The sequence below is a fragment of the Clarias gariepinus genome, chromosome 23 (genome assembly GCF_024256425.1).
Source record: "Clarias gariepinus isolate MV-2021 ecotype Netherlands chromosome 23, CGAR_prim_01v2, whole genome shotgun sequence".
Lineage (NCBI taxonomy): Eukaryota > Metazoa > Chordata > Actinopteri > Siluriformes > Clariidae > Clarias > Clarias gariepinus.
The window spans coordinates 13,023,771-13,042,613 of NC_071122.1; the positions used below are offsets into that span (position 1 = coordinate 13,023,771).

At 36.4% G+C, this 18,843-nt stretch overlaps 1 protein-coding gene across 1 annotated transcript; it reads left to right on the plus strand.

The window, feature by feature from the left end:
• The first annotated feature begins 2,865 nt into the window (after positions 1-2,865).
• Positions 2,866-14,671, plus strand: LOC128510929 (protein shisa-5-like). The gene is made up of 5 exons (XM_053483467.1): positions 2,866-2,926; positions 4,137-4,230; positions 6,463-6,605; positions 9,295-9,498; positions 14,272-14,671. Exons 1-5 carry the CDS (start codon positions 2,866-2,868, stop codon positions 14,442-14,444), a joined length of 675 nt encoding a protein of 224 aa, XP_053339442.1. The 3' UTR covers positions 14,445-14,671.
• The last annotated feature ends 4,172 nt before the right edge of the window (positions 14,672-18,843 follow it).

Below are 18,843 nucleotides of genomic sequence, written 5' to 3' on the forward strand. Positions count from 1 at the left end.
TTGACAGACACGTGATTTTTTTTTTCCTGATATTCTCCCTAATTTTGTGTCCAATTCCTCCCCATCACTAGAGGGCTCCCACATTAAGGCTACTACTACCACTCAGTCGGGAGGGCTGAAGACTATCATGTGTTTCCTCCGAACCACGTGACGCCAGCATTTTTTCAAACTGCTTGCTCACGCACCGTTGGGGGTGGCGTAATACCCTAGGACAACAGCGCTATCCGCTCCTTCCGCTTGCGTGTCACAGACGCCCCTGATTGGCTGTAGAGCCATAATTTTATGTGGGAACACTAAGTACCTTTCATCCCTCCCCTTTGAGAGAGCTCGGCCAATCAGCTCTCTCTCTAGTGTTTAGTTAAATGTAGTCCATTGCTAATAACATATTAAGAAAAGCATTTAAACATTTTTTAAAATTGTAATTAAATGTGGAACAATCCAATATTGAATCTGCATATTTATAAAATCGTGATGCTTATGAAGGGTTGTCAGAAAGGGCATCCGGCGTAAAGCCTGTGCCAAACTAAGGATCAAGTGTCTGCTCTGCCGACTCCTTGCTGGGAGCAGCTGAAAGACAACAACGTCACCTACAGTAGGATTCATGATATCATAATCTGGAGATGACTGGTGATTTCAATGAATACTTTAATACACAGATGATTACCTGTAGTAGGAATGTTAATGAGGGAGAATGCTACCACTGTAGGTGCTATGTAATCTTATGTATTGGAACATATACTCTGTTTTTAATAAAATCTAAAGACTGAGGTTAAAAATGAATGAAATTCATGGCTTTCATGTCTACACTGCAAGACTGGTTGGTTTGACTTGCTTCTAGTTTCATAATACTATGCCAGTTTCTGCTTTCTGCAGTAGAAAGTAGGTCTGGTGCATTGCACACCTTGAATTTATATTCCTCTATAGTCCTTGTCGTGTCCACCAAATTGAGATATATGCACTGGCTACATCAAATCCTCACTAGGTTATAATTAGTGTGCTATCTGGTGCATCATCCTGGTAAATTCTCCTGCCTATAGTTGTTACTGGATGTCAGGATGGGGAAAAAAATTGTATGTTTTTAATTCAACAATATTGATATTTAATATCGTCTTCATGGATTTCTTCAATGGTGTTCATTTTTTTGCCGTTAGGTTTGTGTTTTTCATGCCTTTGAGATAATCGTGTTAGAGTTGCAAGGCTTTACTTGTCATAATTCTATTTTTTTAAAAGCATACAAGATTTAATGTACATGAATGTCTTTTCACTGTAAATCTAAAATAACCTACTTTACACTTAAAATACATGCACTGTGTTTGTAAATAGACAAACATGAAGTTGTTGGTGTAAGTTTAGCTGGTGTAATATTTAAACAAGCATATGAGTAAACCCAATGGATGAGTTCTTCTCACTGAGCTCATTTATCCTGTGCTGAATCATTTCTACCCTGCTGGGTGTGGCCACCAGGAATGATTAGAAAATAAATGTTCTGAAGATATTAGGGTAATATTAAAAATGTGTATAATTCACATTTTCCGGATTAATTTAATGATAAAAGATAATTGGTACAATATGTTCAGTGTAATTAATTTTTTTTTTTTATCATCTTAATTTCCTCATGGAAATGTGTCGCTAGAATCGAAACCTAACTACGCCTGGATCAGGGTTGCCAAGGTTGAAAAAAGTTTTTATTCTTTAAAATAAACAATATGGTTTTCAATAGCTGTGACAGATATGCCTGATAACATGCTGTATAATCAGACAAGCAGAAATAGAATGGAGTAAAAGTAAGGAGGTGATTAAATCCCATGCTGATTAGATTGTATCTATAACTGCTTATTTAGAAAGGTCCATTAAAAAAAGACATTAACTTCCTTGTTCCTCTTATGATCGGGTCAGAATTTGGTGTCTTGTGTCAGTTTTCTTGACAGACTTATGGTTTGTTATGCTTTATGGTTATGAAAACCACACAGTATTATGAACAGTATTGCTACGCCACGATTTAGACGTTTTTTAATGGCTACTTTGAGCATGATTCCGCTCCGAATCTCAAATTTGACAAACAGGTTGCCTTCCCCATACTGCCCGTGTTGTTAGCCTTTTGGCTGCTTCCATTAAGGGCTTGCCACTGCAGACCATCCGATCCACACACAACTTGGCACAGGTTTTACCAACTACCCTTTCTGGGTCTACCCTCCCATTCTGTCTTGGCTTCGGATTAGCACTGCATCCAGTGTCTGGGGTTTGGGAGTTGGGCGGTAATTAAACCCAGGCCTTCCACATGGCAGCCTAGAAACCTAAGCCAAAATCACTGAGCCACCCCCCGCCCCCCTTCCCTATTACTGGATATAACTTAAATTAAATACCTGTGGTAGAAATGTGTTTTAAGCTGTTTTGAGAAAAAAGGGAAGCTCTAACTCAACATTATTATATAACATTATTATAGTGTTTTTAATAAAGTGCTTAGTAGGTATAATTGGGTGACATGGTGGTGTAGTGGTGGGCATTGTGGTCATGGTTCAATTCATGTTCTCCCCATGCTTAGTGGGTTTCCTCTGGGTAGTCTGGTTTCTTTTCAGAGTCCCCAGAGGAAATCTTCCAAGTGTGTGCACTTGACATGCTTTGTAATGGATTGGCACACAGCATCGTTCCCCAAAGCTCCTGGGACAGGATAGCCGGTATAGAAGGTGAATGAATTTTATCATCGAACCACTTGCATGTCTGTGATGCTATTCCACAGAGGGGGAAACATATTGATCTGGCAACCCCGGTGTAGGTGTGTGCTGCACAGCTCCTAGAGCTCATGTTACAGTAGAAGACTAAGGAGCGTTTGAGAGCTCAGACAGAAGAGAGCAGGAGATATTCAGCATGGCCTCGTTCATCGCAGCTGTGTTGGCCTTTACTGCTAGTTTGATATTAACCACAATGGGTAAGTGGAACGTGTCAGTGAGTGATTGCGGATTTTATTTATTAAGCAAAGATTTTGTTTACTTATTTTGATTTTATTTAGCAAAAAATTATTTACACAAGCAGCTCATGAGCTTCACCGTGTAAAACGAACAGGTTAGAACTCAATAAAACCACAACACCCAGACTTCTGTCGCAGAAGTAAAAAAAGCACTCAAAAAAAAGTCAAACAAACAAACAAAAAATGTCCAAAACAATTTTTTTTGTTTGTTATAGTCTGTAAATATGATATAAGCTCATAATAACAGATTCATCCAACGTTGTAGTGATTAATTGTTTTATTTCAGTACTGGCCAGGGGTAGCTCAGTGGTTAAGGCATTGGACTACGGTTCAGAAGATCCCGGGTTCAAACCCCACAACCGCCAAGTTGCCACTGTTGAGCCCTTGAGCAAGGCCCTTAACCCTCAACTGCTTAGATGTATAATGAGATAAACATGTAAGTCGCTCTGGATAAGAGCGTCTGCCAAATGCCTAAATGTAAATGTATTTCTTCATTAGTAAGTTAAAATGTTTGTTGAGGCTTTTTTATGTTACATATTTAATCACAGAGATGTAATTACGTGTTTGAGGTGGTAAAAATGTGGCGTTCCTGTATAATCCTACAGATGGCATGCTCTGAACTATTCACACATTGTAAGCTTTTCAGGTTTATTCCTCATATAATTATTAGTTTTGTTTTACAAAATCTGAAACAAAATGCATATAAAATTGGGATGTTTATAAAATCGTGATGCATACAGAATCTCAATAAAAATTAAATCAGAACCTAGGTATCAAGATAATATTAAATATTGTATTGATCAATTCCTGTTTCCACGATATATATCACAGTATATATACTGTGTATATACATACTGTACTGTGTGTGAGAACGCTACCTGCTCCTGTATCTCGGCCTGCCTTGCTCATCTTTCCTAACTAAATATCTAAAAAAAAAATAATAATTTCACTATGATGCAAAGGTACATGTGACAAATATTTGATCTTAATCGTAAATGTTTCATGGACTAAAAAGAAAGAAGAAAGGAGATGTCTCTTGTGCTGGTTCCTTGATCACAATCCTTTTTCACCTGATCATTACACAGCTCCAGAAGTTTAACCCGTTTATTTTGTATGTATTATTTGTATTATTGCTTAAATATTTATTTCTTATTGCCTTTTGTTTTTTCAGCTGATAAATGCGATGGCTACAAGGATTTATTTGGGAATTATCAACCACCCAAGGAATGCGGGACTATGTACTGCTGTGGTAAATGTGAAAGTCGGTACTGCTGTCCATCTTCTTTCTTACAATTTGTTGACTTCTGCAAAAAGTAAGATCACGAATAAAAGCTTTTCCAGATAAACATTAATGACACCTTTATTGTAAATAATTTAATGCTTGTTTTAGCTTTATTAGGTGGTACAGAATTGAATCAGTCAGCTTTCTTTTCCCACCTTGCTGATGTACAGCCCCCAGACTACGCAAGTGTCTGTACACAGCTTCCTGTAGGCCTGTTATAAGTGGGCTTGCAAAATCAATCCATTGTTTGTGTTACTTTCATTTTCTTTACTCATGTAAATAACAAGCACAATTCACCACCAAAAAAGTCTACACTGTACTAGACAGATGTGCTAAATGTGAGCTGGATCTTTCCTTGTTATATTTACAGGAAACCATTTTTTATATACAATAACCGAACACTTTATAAGGCACACCTGTTTGTCTGTCATCTGTCATTCATCTTTCAGCAATGCAGTGTTTAAAACCCTGCAGATGAAGGCCCCTAGCTTCAATTAGGTTTCGCATCGATTTGAATGCAATGCTACCACCATCATGTATAATAGTGGCTACGGTGTTGTTTGGTTTTAATGCCTCATATGTTTAAAACATTTTCAGAAAGTTTTCTTTGTTTCTGTAAGCAGCTGAAAACTTTAGTTCAGTTGTTTGGTAATGACTCCAAGTGACATCCTTCTTCTCAGATTTGCACTGAGCTCTGTGGATTTCCTATCGTACTTTGTTCTGGTCAGTCCAATGAGTGCTGTCAAACATACCCTTTTAATGTTGGCACAGAGTACCAGCTGTAGTCAGGCATCATCACTAGCAGGAAACTGAGAGGCATTGGGCTTGGCAAATTAAAAGACATTTCTTCTTTTTTTGTTCCTTGTGTTAATTATCAGGAACAATCTCTTGTTCTGCTTTAGGATGTTTTACGCAACACTGCCTTGTGACCTTATAAAGAAATATAGGAAGAAAACATGAGTTTAGAACTGTTACAGTTAGTTCTATACCACCAGTCAAAAGTTTGGGATCATCTTCTGATTAAATTTTTGTATCAAGCACCATTATAAAACTGACTCTTATGAAGACGGTCCCAGGAAAGAAAGACCAAAACTTATCTCTGCTGCAGAGAAGTTGTTCATTTAGAGTTACCAGCCTCAAAAATCACAAATTATAGCAGATTAGAGCTGTTATGAAGACTTTACAGAGCATAAATAACATACACATCTCAATTTGGAACCCTATAGCATTGTACCCAGTAAAAGAAAACAAAAACTGAAAAGACCATGAAATGAAAGGTGTTTTTTTTCGACAACAAGCGATCCAGCGATCTCCGGATGATAGGGCGAGCGCTTTATCACTGCGTCACTCGGAGGCACCCGAAATGAAAGGTTTTTGTCATAATTTTTTCCATAAGCACAGACAAATAAATTAATTCTAAAATGTTGTGGTAGATGGTCAAAATGGAAATGATATAACAGGAGATGCATTCCAGTTATCATGAAGTCTGTGTTAAGGTTGGAAACCGTTTACTGATGGACTTGGGTACAAAACTGTTTATGGCAGTTCATCAGAGCGATTGCAGTCATAAGCCGTCATAATGAAGCTGCATCAAGACTACATGAGGTGAAACATCTGATTTCCACACATTTCTGTAGTACCACAAATTTCTCACTTCGATGCGATTTAATTTAGAATTGATCTTTGAATTGTCTTGCACATATCGGTGCCTTGTGAAAAAATTTCAGCCAATAAGAATCAAATAAATAAAATTTCAGCCTATACTTCTTGCATTCGAAAGTAAAATAATGGAAACTGTTAGACACGCAAATAGAGCCTGAAATTGCTAAGTCAATCCTCAATCTATATTCACTATGAATGTACAGTAATTTAAATTGGTCATTTAATAAATATAAATATATTTCCTTGGCATTTCTTAGCATAACATTTTTGTCCTCTGCAATAATTGCTTCTGCTAATGAATGCAGGCTGTGGTTCATGTTGCTCTGAACTGGATCAGTTGAAAAACAGGCCGAGTATTACCTCATGACATAATTTTTTAATGTGTTTGATTTTTTGATGGCAAATTATCTTTTTAATCATTGACCTATAGTATACCTTTTATAATTTCTGATTATTTGAACACGGTTTGTTGTTGAATCAGTTCATTGTAATGTCACAGAGGATAAGGATTAAATTATAACAGTTTTTAATGGATTTCATCATTCCTTTTCAGGTATTCAGAGTTCAGCACTACCCATTTAGCTGCACCTATTGCTTTCGGTGTTTTGATTCCTTTTTTCACCATTATCACCATAATTATAATTTGCTGTAATTACCCCTGCTGCTGCTTGTACAAAATGTGCAGAAAACCCACATGTAAGTAAAAAAAAACCTGTTTAATTATAATAGTATCTGTCTGCTTACGACTCACAAATTGTCTGTTTATTTGTTGTACACTTTTCTGACCACCAACATTAGCATCTTAATGGCGGCAATCTGACTGGCGGTCCTGACAAAAAATTTTTTAACATGGTGACTCAAGCATTTCAGATCAATGAATAACTGAGAAAAAAAGTCAACAGTATTTATAAGATTTCTTTTAAAGGGGTATATATTTAAAACAAGTAACATTAGTATGAATAAATGTGAATGGAAGTTTGCAGTCGCAGTCAAATGGCCATTCCTGTGAAAGTGGTTGTTTTTGACTATGTTTGTTTAACTATATCAGGATCTGTAGCATGATACATCTTTGGTTTGATCAAAGAGTCACGGCCCTTAAATTTCTTCTCTGCAGAGTTGTTGTGTTAGATAATACATATTTGTTGGTGGTTTCTGAGTATTACACAACGTCTTAGACATGAAGCACAGGAATGTGACTCTTACTACCAAAGCCGTTAGAATATAGTTCACACAATACCATACTTTTTGAGAAAAAAGTTAAATAAAAATAGGATGAATAACTGCTCCAGTTCCAGCTAAATTTACTGTTCAGACTAGGGCTGTATAATTTAATCAGTTATTTGATATGTTTTGATATCTGTTAACGTTTTAGTTGATGAGTCAGTTCTTTAGAATCAGAATGCGCCTTTTGACCTATTTAGAAAAACGTTAAATACCCTAAAATTGTGAAATACATAAAAACACAATTTCTATAGAAAATGCAAATCGTTTTGTTGGAGTATTGTTTCTTTTTCTACCTTAAATTTTATGCACAGTTCATGAAATACCTTCACCTACTGGACTGGAGTGTGATGCAGCATATTGGCAGAAAAAATAGTTTTTGCTTTGTATGCGACATGACATTTTAAAAATTCAACAAAACAAGTTGTGCAGCACTTCAGTGCATATGTAATACATTTAGTAACTTTTAATATATTAAATCCTTTAAGAAATATAGTTGCTAGAGACAAATCAGGCAATCATTTGTGCTATGGAATTGAAATGAAAATCACACTGTCCAAAAGTCTAGACAGTCCAGCTAAATTCACAGCTCTGGTTCAGAACAAATTGTGATCTGTCAGCATGAGTTTGAATATTTTTATAAATTATCTATGCTTCATTTATGACTCACAATTCACTTTGAATTAGACCGCGCTTGTAATGTAACTCGGCCACTGCCGTGCCTAGGCAACCATAGACACTTCTTCATTTTATAGGGTGCCATCAGTTTTGTTCTTACAGAAAGCGTATTCTTATTTATCTTAATTTATGAAATTGTTTTTGTTTAACGTGAATACTGAGTTTCACATATTTATCATTTAAGTCGCGTTTCTTGTGTAAATATGTACACATTTTTGCAGTACAGCACATGTACACATTTTTGCAGTACAGCTGCAAAAATAAAACACAACAAAACAATAATTGTGTTCAGTTTGTGCCGCTAATTGATCTAGTCCTACCAGTTTGTCTGGAATCCACAAACTGGTAGGACTATATTAATTAGTGGCACACTGATCATCTTCAGTAGATAATTGTAGCCTACTGGTGACTCAGAGGTTAAAGGGTGTGGATTACTGATTCAACTCCTGGCAAGGCTCTTAACCCTGTAAGGTCCCTGTAGCTTTTTCAGTTCTATATTCTGTTAGCTGCAGTGGAACAAAACATTTCAATTCCTTTAAAAACTACTAGTCTACATACTAAATTTCTTGCAGTTTTACTCATCACAGGCGGGATATTGCTTAATGCAATACTTGTGGTATCTGTTGGCCCTGTCGTCTTGTTCTTTTGGTTCAGATTTGGTTCAGTGGACTTGTTGGGAATGTGCCTAGGATAGAAGTATTCAAGGATCTGTGGGATTTCACAGTCACTCTGACTCTTGTTTTCCAAGAAAGCCTTACTGGAGTGATTACATACTTGCTATGCAGGAAGTGGTCACATAATAAAGGGTCATATTTTCCATAAGAGGCCGTTTGCTGAACATGACAGTGGGCGGACCTTTGATGACGTGTCTAACATGTGTTTGTGTGTAGTAGTTGTTTTATCTTTCTCTTATTAATTGTTGGCTTTATAAGATCTCAGTAAGATTTTTAAAAATATATTAAACCTATAATATAATGTCTAGACCACGTACTTGAGAAGTTATGCGGAAGTATCGTTTTGATATGTGAAACTCTTTCTAATTTCATTAAAATTATTTTCAGGATGTCAGGCTGCATGCTTTGAAGGGTGTTTCCTTTTTGTAAACATGTCAGTTTAATGTGAATGATCTCACTCAGTGTCTGACACCCAAGTTTCCGGAAAGTTGAATCAGTTTTGTTTGTTTCTGCTTAAGTGTAATGTGTTGCCTTTTTACTTTTGGATAACATGTATGGTGGCTTGGGCCACTGACAAAACATCTATATTTCAGTGTGATTAGTCTTTTTACAGTATTAGTATTAAATTAGCATTTATTTTACTTTCACTAGACCTTCATTTGCAGGTTTGTTAAACTGCAAAAAGCTACTTCTAAACTATTTTCAACACAACATTTCTTATGCTGAAAATAGATTCTTACGCTGTCAGAGAAGATAACTGGGAAATTGATGGTGAGAGGATTAATTTTAAACTTTTTGACCTCCCTTTACAGCCGTGGTTGCAACGACAACAACCACAGTAGTAACGCAGTTCCCTCAGCAGCAGCCTCCAAACCCTGCAGCTCAGAATCCGCCCCACCAGCCAATTTCTTCAATTTCACAGCCTGGTTACCCTGTCCAGCCCGGGTATGGAACCCCTGCCCCGTATCAGGGCCAGCCTTATGCACCGGGACCGCCTCCACCGTACCAGGAGAGTGGTAAAAACAGATTTCCTTCCAAATCCAAACTGAATTTATAGACAAACTGCATGGTGTTTTAGATACCCATTAAGAAGTTAACAATTTCTTGGTTTTTTTTTTCTTGGCAAATATTTTTATTGAAAAAAGAAAACAATACAGTACTTGCATTTACAGAAAGGGCTCATATTCCAAAACACTCGTAAACCAAATGTAATTTTCTCATAAGAAATAATGGAAACTTAAATTATTCATTCTACAGCCCAAAAAAATATATACATAAACATAATTAATTCAAAATATTAAGTAAAAATAAAACAAATTAACCTGCACGTTACCTTTCAAAAAACTTAAAAATAAATTCTGGCAGATAAGCGTTTCCCTTTTGCATGCAGGCACTGTGTATGTGTGTGTGTGTGAGGCTAGAGTAAGTGAAGACTCTTGCTTTCAGCCCCTCCTGTCTCCCTTTTCTCTTCTTACACATTAAAACTTTCTTCTCTCGTTTAAATACACTCACACATTAACGTAAAGACTGTTGTTCTGTTCTAAATTATTAAAGCTTCTTCCGCTTTTTTTTTTATGTTGCTTGCGACAGTGTAACAGCCCGTTAATTCATGCTCGTCTAATGATAAGATGGACAAACTCGTCGATGCCCGTTTTTTTATTTTCTGCATTGTCAGGTTAAATATCTTTAATGTACAGACACGCCAACTTTACAGTTTTATTATATGTGTAGAAGATTGATACAAAAAAAAAGTCTCAGGTAGAACACTCAGGTGTGTTCGTGTCCATGCTGTATATACAGAGTTTTATAATAGCCACCAGGTGTTTTGAGGAGAACTACCAATGCCTGTTGGTTTGTATACAACCTGTAATATATTTACTGCACTGTTAATACTCAAAATATGCTCATTTACCTGGACAGAAAGTGAGTGCGCTAAATAAGGCATGTTTTAGGATGGAAAACTGAGAAAAGATGACTCCTTACTCATGTGAGATGGAAGGGGTGCAGGTTTTCAGAGTGTCGATTAATTTTGGCTGCACAGCTGTCAATCATTTCAAGGTCAAACACTGGATTGGCCTATCTATTTTTATTTCTTATGTATAAGCTTTTTTTTTAAGGTCACTGGCGGTCGTATAAGCATTTCACTGCATATCGTACTGTGTATGACTGTGTATGTGACAAATATAATTTGAATTAGAATTTGATATTGTTACTCGGGAAAAAATAATAAAACAGTATTTTATGTATTTTTTAACTGTTAACCCATAGCAGTCTAATATGATTACAAGAAATATACAGATAGTACTCAAGCGGTATTCTGGTTTTACCGCCACACCTCACAGCGGCAGCATTTGGGTTTGTGCATTTACAGTACTGGCTTTTACCGCTGAATGGCGCTATATAACTATAGACTGACGCCTCGGGCATCAGTTAAGTCTCTTAAGGATTAATGAGCCGCAGCTCCTTTAGAGCTGCACATAGTAGCGGATAACAGCAAGTGAAACATTGTAGTTAAACAAATTCATAATCACACTACTAAAATTACAGTACAAATGTAAAATTCAAATTTATTTCAATCTTATTAGGATTGAATTTAAGCAACATTTAACATTAAGTAATGTTTAAAGTGAACGTTAAAACAGTGAGCCTTTAGATTGTATTATGTGTAATTAGAAAATCTACGCATATATGGTTTTTTGTCATCTTATTTTGAGGTCTTTCATTTTATTGTGAATTTATTAACTGAAATTAACAAAACTAAATTACCATAAAAATTCCAAAATTGTCAGGACGTGCTACTGCGTCAGTAGATGTCGATGTGTTTTTGCATTATTATAAGAATTAAATGCAGAAGAATGTTATGATAATCATAATGTTCTTTAATAAATAATAAAAACGTTTTAACAAATTACATTTTTACATCCCTGTACCCCCGTTGCGCTGTACCACTGCCGGCAAAATCTTATAAAATTTAAGCGAAACATTAAACAAATTTACAATCACAGTACTAAAATTACAGTACAAATTTAGAATTTTAATTAAATATGGGCATTTCTTAGTTCCATCAAATTTAAGCAAAGCAAATGTTAACCCAGTGAGCCTTTATATTTTATCATGTGTAACACTCGCCCGCCAGAAAACTCTGGGTGTGTATCAGAAAAAGTGGGTGAGCCACAGGTGTTGTCAGATTAATGGGCAAAAATTATATAATAAAACTATATAAGATACATAGCCTAAGTCTACTTTTATTTAAGTGCACGCACAATAATGACAAAGCGTTAAGATGTAAAATAATGAAAGCAAACAGGGATAGAGCGCTGTTCTGTATCGGTTTCTGTGAACTTGAGCGCGTCCGAAACTCTGTGTATACTCGCCTCACAGACGTAAAAAATATATACTTGCAGAAAGCGAATTGTCTGCTTTTATATAAACTAATGAAACAAAAAAATCCAGCTTATGCAATTCGTATGAAACGTGACTTATTGGCACATCTACTGCTGCGGAGAGGATGTGATGACACGATCACCTTCATCACAGCTGAAACCAGACATCAGCTTATCAATGAATTATTAAAATGACCAAAGTAAGTTTCCTTGCCGTTTTCCCTGACACATTTATAATCATTAGTCTACTTCTGCCAGTGTGGTGTTTCTTAACCCCACCCGCATTAAAACTGCGTATTCAGAGAAAGGCTCGCCCGTGAAAGGTTTGCGCGCGTGGTCCACTACACAGCAAAAAAGTTAGTATATTATGACTGAAATAAGGCGACTCACATCGGCGTGCGTTTCGCACAGCGCCGCAAAAACAGCATTTATTTAACAAGTATAAATTTGTGTTTGTTGTATTTCTGGGAAAGAGAAATCTCCTATAAATCGTATTGACGCGCGCGTTCATCTGACTTTAGATCAAAACTCGGCAAAGTGAAAGAGCGCACACGCGCACCGTGGGTTCACACAAAAATGTTTTTATAAGCCCTTGAGCTGTTGTTTGTGCTGTTTTCTTTAATAATAACAATAGACAGATAGAAACAAAGAGTCGTCTAAACGAAATTAATTCCAGCAGTTTTGCAAAATGTTCCTTTGTCAAAGACAAATTGGCCACAGCAGAGTGCACGGAGAATTATTTCCTCCCTAAGTCTTTTCTGAAAAGTCAAAGACTTACACTCCCCTTTGAAAAAGTTACACCCAACAAATTGTAACTTATTATTATAAAGTTAATAAGCATACTAGGACCTAGTCATGGGCTAATATGATATTCTAATATTTTAATAACCTTAAGCAAAAAATATCAGTTTCACCGTAATGAGATTACAGCTCTAAAATTTTATTTAATTTTTCCCCATTAATCTCTTTTATTTTTAGCATATTTGCTCTATAGCATACAGCATATTTGTACATAAATGCAGCCCATTTTATTTACCTCGCGATTTTGAATAGATCTACAGTACACAATTAAGGAATACTGGAGCAAGAATATAGATGTGATACCAGCTATATTTAATTACAGCACTGTGCTAAAATTTAGCATTTTGCAATTTTGCATAAAATTAGTGTTAGGGAGAAACCAGCTAATTAGCCATGTTATCTGCCCCGGTAGCAGGTCTGTATTTCGAAAGCGATAGTTACACTAATGTTAAAACCAGTCATTTCAAGACCTAAGCATGACGTTATGTTTAACAAAGTGTCACGCTGTCATGGGTGATGCTTTCGTAGATGTGAAAGCATATTTCGACGTGTTGCTTTCCCTGGCAGTCACTTGATGACCTTTCCCCTTCGAGCCATGGCCGTCTGTGTTCTGTCAGTACCTGAAAAATTCAGCCGACGGCTTGGGAATCACTTCCTTCAGCCCCCATCATAAACAGCTGACTGTTTGCTTGGCACCAACCATGGGAGTGTGGGTGTGGTCGTGTTCCATAAATGGAAACACTTATCTGTCGAGATTTATTTTTACTTTTTTAAGTTAACGTGCAGGTTAATTTGTTTCATTTTTACTTTATATTTTGTGTTAATAATTTTTATGTATTTATTTTTTGGTGCTGTGGAACAAATTATTTTAATTTCCATTATTTCTTATGGGAAAATGTGCTTTAATTTACGAGTGTTTTGGAATACGAGCCCGCTTCCGGAACGAATTATGCTCGTATTCCGAGGTTCCACTGTATATATTCTGTATAATATGCTTGTCAGTCTCTTTATAATAGGTATGTAATAAAATAGACTAAAAACTTGTAGTATGTTAACTCACCTTGCTGTCACTAGCTTACATCATATTGAATATAAATTCATATTTCCTTTCATGTTGGCAAAGTTAAGGCAAAAGCTGTGCAATCAGGCAAATCAGTCTGCAGTAACCAATACAGTGTGACTATTTTTACTACAAGACTTAATGTTAATAATAAGAACTATTTTATTTACCGACAGTAAGAAAATAATATGAGGAATTCAAACCAAAAAGGTTTTTTTTTTTTTTTTTTAAGTAGTGAGTTACATTTCTTCATGGTTGTATACCTTTTCTGATGCGGCATACATCCTGACTAACTTACATTAATAAAACTAATTGTTAATTTTTTCTTAATTTAAAACACCCACTCATCTGAAGACTGATCCATAACATTGATTACACAGTGATTTCAGTACACAATGTGGCTGTGAACAAATACAATAATTAATATCTGGCATGCCAGTCACAGCTTCACAATAATACGTTCATGTTGGTAAGGACAGCAGTGTTTAGCCTTTAACTGTTGTCATTTATAGTTTAATTATTATTATTTTCCTCTGTGTCTCCAGGAGGATATCCTTCACCATACAGCCAAGCCGCCTACGTTGCCATTCAGCCTCCGTACCCTCTCAACCTCCCTGTGCAGGCCGGCTACGCTCACCCTCCTCCCCAGCCTGACTCTAACAATGCTCAGCCTCCATACAACCCAGCCGACATAGAGCCGCCCAAAACCGAATACTAAACCACAAACGTCTGACACAACACCACCATGGCTGGATTACATCACACCTACACACTTCCACTTTGCTCACACCAGTCCTATATGGGCTATATTTACCATAGAAAGTCTCAAACACACGACTCGAGTACTCCTCAAGATGTGATCAAATAATTTTTCTCAACAGATAATTACAGCGTAAGGACTCTTTAAACCACAATATAAACTCCAGAGATAAGAAACCACATGTACTCCAGAGTTTTTCATGGAAAATGTGAGACATATATATATATATATATATATTTAATTAGTTTCCTTATAATTAGTCTTGTGTTTGTTTTGTCTGGCTAATTCGGTTCTTAGAGCTCACTTGTTAAAGATTAGTATAGCGAAATTGAGTTGTCTAGGATTATTGCGCTTTCGTGTGTTGGTTTAAAAGGCGATATGCATCGACAGTAGAAACACTGATCACAAGTTCTCCGATTGGTTGAAGAAATGGAAAAAGAGCGGCTCAACTTTTTTTGTAACACGTGTTATGCGCTGAAATGCCCCCCTGCCATGGATTGCCCCCCTACATAATTGCTATCAAATATTATATTAGAACATAAATTCATAAGTTAATGGTTTACAAATTACAAATTACATGAGACAATAAAATAAAATAAGCAATATGAAAATAAATATGTTGTATATGAAAAAATTGAAATATTATGTATCCTTTCATATTGTTTATCTTATGCAATGTACAGGTACTGTAACAACTTAATTTTGTGTGCTTAATTTTTTGCCTTGTTAAATCATTAAACTCATTACTTTTTTAATATGTGAGGCAACTCACATCATTACTAATGATGATGCAAAATGGCCAGAATCTGTGCATGATGCCAGAATTTTCCACAAGTCATCATTATGCCAGATATTTCAGCAGGGTATGTTTAATTTGCTCTATACAATGTTTTTTTCTATTTATTTATTTTTTTTATTTAAATATATTAGTATTGTATACTTGAATCATTACAGGACAGTACAATGGTTACTTGCAGGGGGACAGAGGATACCCTTGTCTGCCCTATTTAATGACACCCTACCCTGATCCTGGACCACAGACATGCTTTAACCTGGCTCACAGCCGAACTCGGGCCAAGGTGGAGATGACCATAGGGATCCTCAAGTCTAGGTTTCAGTGTCTGCGTGGGCTCTGGGCCAATCCAGAGAGGGCATGCAACATCACAGTGGCTTGTGTTGTGCTTCACAACATTGCCACTATAAGAGAAGAGAGCCCCCTTCCTTGTATTGAAGATGGCGCAGAGGAACCTCTACATATTTTTAATTACTTTTCTTAAATTTTTGCAATGGTCTGCTGCGCAGTTGATTTCTTTATTTCCTGAAAAACAGTAAAAGTAAAATGAAATAAAAGGTGTTTTTTTAAACGACATTGCTTTATATACACAACACTTTTAACATGCAACAGATTAATATATGCACAAGTTCTCACCTTAAGGCGACGCTTCAGTAATTCAATTTCTAGTGTTGCTTTTTTAATGGATAGCCTTTTCTCTTCCATTTAAGGTCCATCTTCATGTCACATTTTCTTATTTGTTTTTGAAGATGGACATTGTACAGCTCCTTTGCTGGCAACTAGGAAGGAAACTAGGATTTATTATTAAAAATAATTTAATAAATAACATTCTGTCAGACAATAAAATTAAAATATGGACAACTGCACACAAATTCTTACATTGATTAGATTGTGCATTGAGGTTAATCCGTGAGCAAATCCCCCAGGTATGTACTGTGAAAGAACAATGACAGTTTGCTATTCTCTAATGTAAAAAGGGGGCATGCATTATAATAGTATGCATCCTACCTTAGTGGATGTACCAGCATTGTCCACTTCTGTCACAGCAGATGTGGTCTCTACATCTTTATCCTTCAGTGAAAATATGCAAGTATACGTTTTCTGGCAATAAATAAATAAATGCAACTAAACGTACCTGACAACAAAACAACTGTGACAGACTGTTCTTTCTGGAGTGTCTAGTTAGTATCTATAAGAAAATACAACCCATATAATTCTCAAGATTATCAAAGAAAAAAACAATAATGCAGGAAAAAACATGACAAAGTAATACAACTAAGATCACAGTAGCCTACACATCATATGCAGTTAAATAAAGTAAGCCTGCATAAAAACATAAAGCATGTTCAAAAGCCTTTAAGTGACAGAGATAGTAATTTATTAAGTCGTACAATAAAAATAAATCATAGTGGTAAACTTGTTTATGTTAGTGTTAGTGTCACTGGTCGCCCTTTATTAAGGGACAGAGCCAGCTCCTCAGATGGGGTGGTGCTGGGCCCCTGCCAGTTACTGTAGATGGGCTTCAGCCGTCTTTCTATTAGCTACAGGACAGAAAGCATATACTAAATCATGTTTAATAAAAAGTTCAGTGATTGTGTAATCAAATATTACCTTTTTGCAGAATGTTTGTGTTTCATTTTCTCTTGGCTTCTGGCTCCAGAAGGATTACACCTTATTAAATAAGAAACCATAAATTCCTAGTCAGTATACATTGGTATTTTAACCTTAAGAAAAAAATGGCAGGAAAAGTAAATGCTTTCATTTAACAGCCAGAAGGATGTGGATAGGGTGTTTAATTATTTTGCATTATTATAAAAGGGGAGGCGATGTCAAATTTGCAATTTAATACACTCAGGCATTTACTCTGTCTGTTATTTTTTGCCAAGCCGGCTCTCTTTGCTTTTTTTTTTTTTTCATTATTATTGGCTTGAATTCCTCATATGCGTGCATTAAAACCTCTGTGAAGTATGCCGCTCTCTTTTTCCATTTTGACTCGTGAAATCTGTGATCCATTGAAAATGTCTTTATGAATGCACCATGCACGCGCACTAACTCTGGGTAACCAGTAGAGGGTTGATTAAACTTACTCTTATCAGGTGTTTTGGAACCGACATACTCGTGGTATGCGGGTTTGGGGTTAATCAACCCAGAGGTTAAGATTAACCAAATGGTAGGTTAACCAAGCTTTCTGGAATACCCCCCTGGGGTCCGTTCCTCATACGTCGTTTGACACATCCGAGATAAACTGACACATCTAAGATGAGATCATCGTGCTAATTACGATGCGGCTAAGTTGGTTCTTCGAGCTCACCTGTTGTTGATGATAAGTATAGCTGGATTGAGTTGTCTAGGATTATTGCGCGCTCGTGCGTTGGTTTAAAAGGCGATATGCATCGACGGTAGAAACACTGATCACAAGCCCTTCGATTGGTTGACGAAATGGAAAAAAATCGAGCTAAATTGTTTTTTGTAACACGTGTTATGCGCTGAAATGCCCCCCTGCCATGGATTGCCCCCCCCCCCATATGAAAATAAATATGTTGTATATGAAAAAATAGACATATTAATATATTTTTTAAATACAACATGTATACTTTTATATTGTTTATTTTAGGTGGCGTAGCTTCAAATGCTGCTCGTCCAGGTTCGGGAGAGCCACGCTGTAGTCCGGGAGGTTCTCCCTCTCTCTAATCTGGACGACGCGCTCCCTCTCCCGCCGCCGCCTGTGTCTGAACTTCAGTCAGGCGTCTAGCTTTTGTTGTTGTAGTTACTATGATTTATGTCGGTTTTTGTGAAACTTAATAAAAAGTCTATATTGAACCGCCAGCTTGCCTCCGCAATTATGCCCACACACAGATGCCGATTGAGGGATCATGACAAACGCAAATAAAGAGAAATGCTTGAATAGTTATTTGCTTTTTTTTATTTATGTAAATTACTCATTCCAACAGCAAAATATTTAAGTACAATTTGATGCACGAGAAAGGGCAAATGCACTTTATAACATTCTCATGCCAAAAAAAAAAGACTTAAGGTATCTTTAAATTTTTTTAACCAAAATAACAGTAAATAAAACTCTTGTACTTTTACACTGTTGCCAAGGTTATTTAAAAATCGGCTGCATCATATTGTTATCTCTCTTAATCAATCAATCGTGTGTGATCATTTGTTCCTGCAATGCAAAATATTTAGTAGAAAATATTAAGTGCAGGGGTCCGTTCTTCGTACCTCGCTTGACACATCCGAGATAAATTGACACATCTAAGATAAGATCATCGTGCTAATTACGATCCGGCTAATTCGGTTCTTCGAGCTCACCTGTTGTTGATGATTAGTATAGCTGGACTGAGTTGTCTAGGATTATTGTGCGCTCGTGCGTTGGTTTAAAAGGCGATATGCATCGACAGTAGAAACACTGATCACAAGCCCTCCGATTGGTTGAGAAATGGAAAAAGAGCGGCTCAACTTTTTTTTGTAACACGTGTTATGCGCTGAAATGCCCCCCTGCCATGGATTGCCCCCCCTACATAATCGCTATCAAATATTATATTAGAACATAAATTC

What these genes read in the sequence shown, in the direction of transcription:
- LOC128510929 (XM_053483467.1), top strand. Translation starts at nt 2,866, where the DNA reads ATGGCCTCGTTCATCGCAGCTGTGTTGGCCTTTACTGCTAGTTTGATA. An exon ending in TGTGGTAAATGTGAAAGTCG is followed by an intron (nt 4,231 to 6,462) that starts GTACTGCTGTCC and finishes ATTCCTTTTCAG; the next exon opens with GTATTCAGAGTTCAGCACTA. An exon ending in TCCACCGTACCAGGAGAGTG is followed by an intron (nt 9,499 to 14,271) that starts GTAAAAACAGAT and finishes CTGTGTCTCCAG; the next exon opens with GAGGATATCCTTCACCATAC.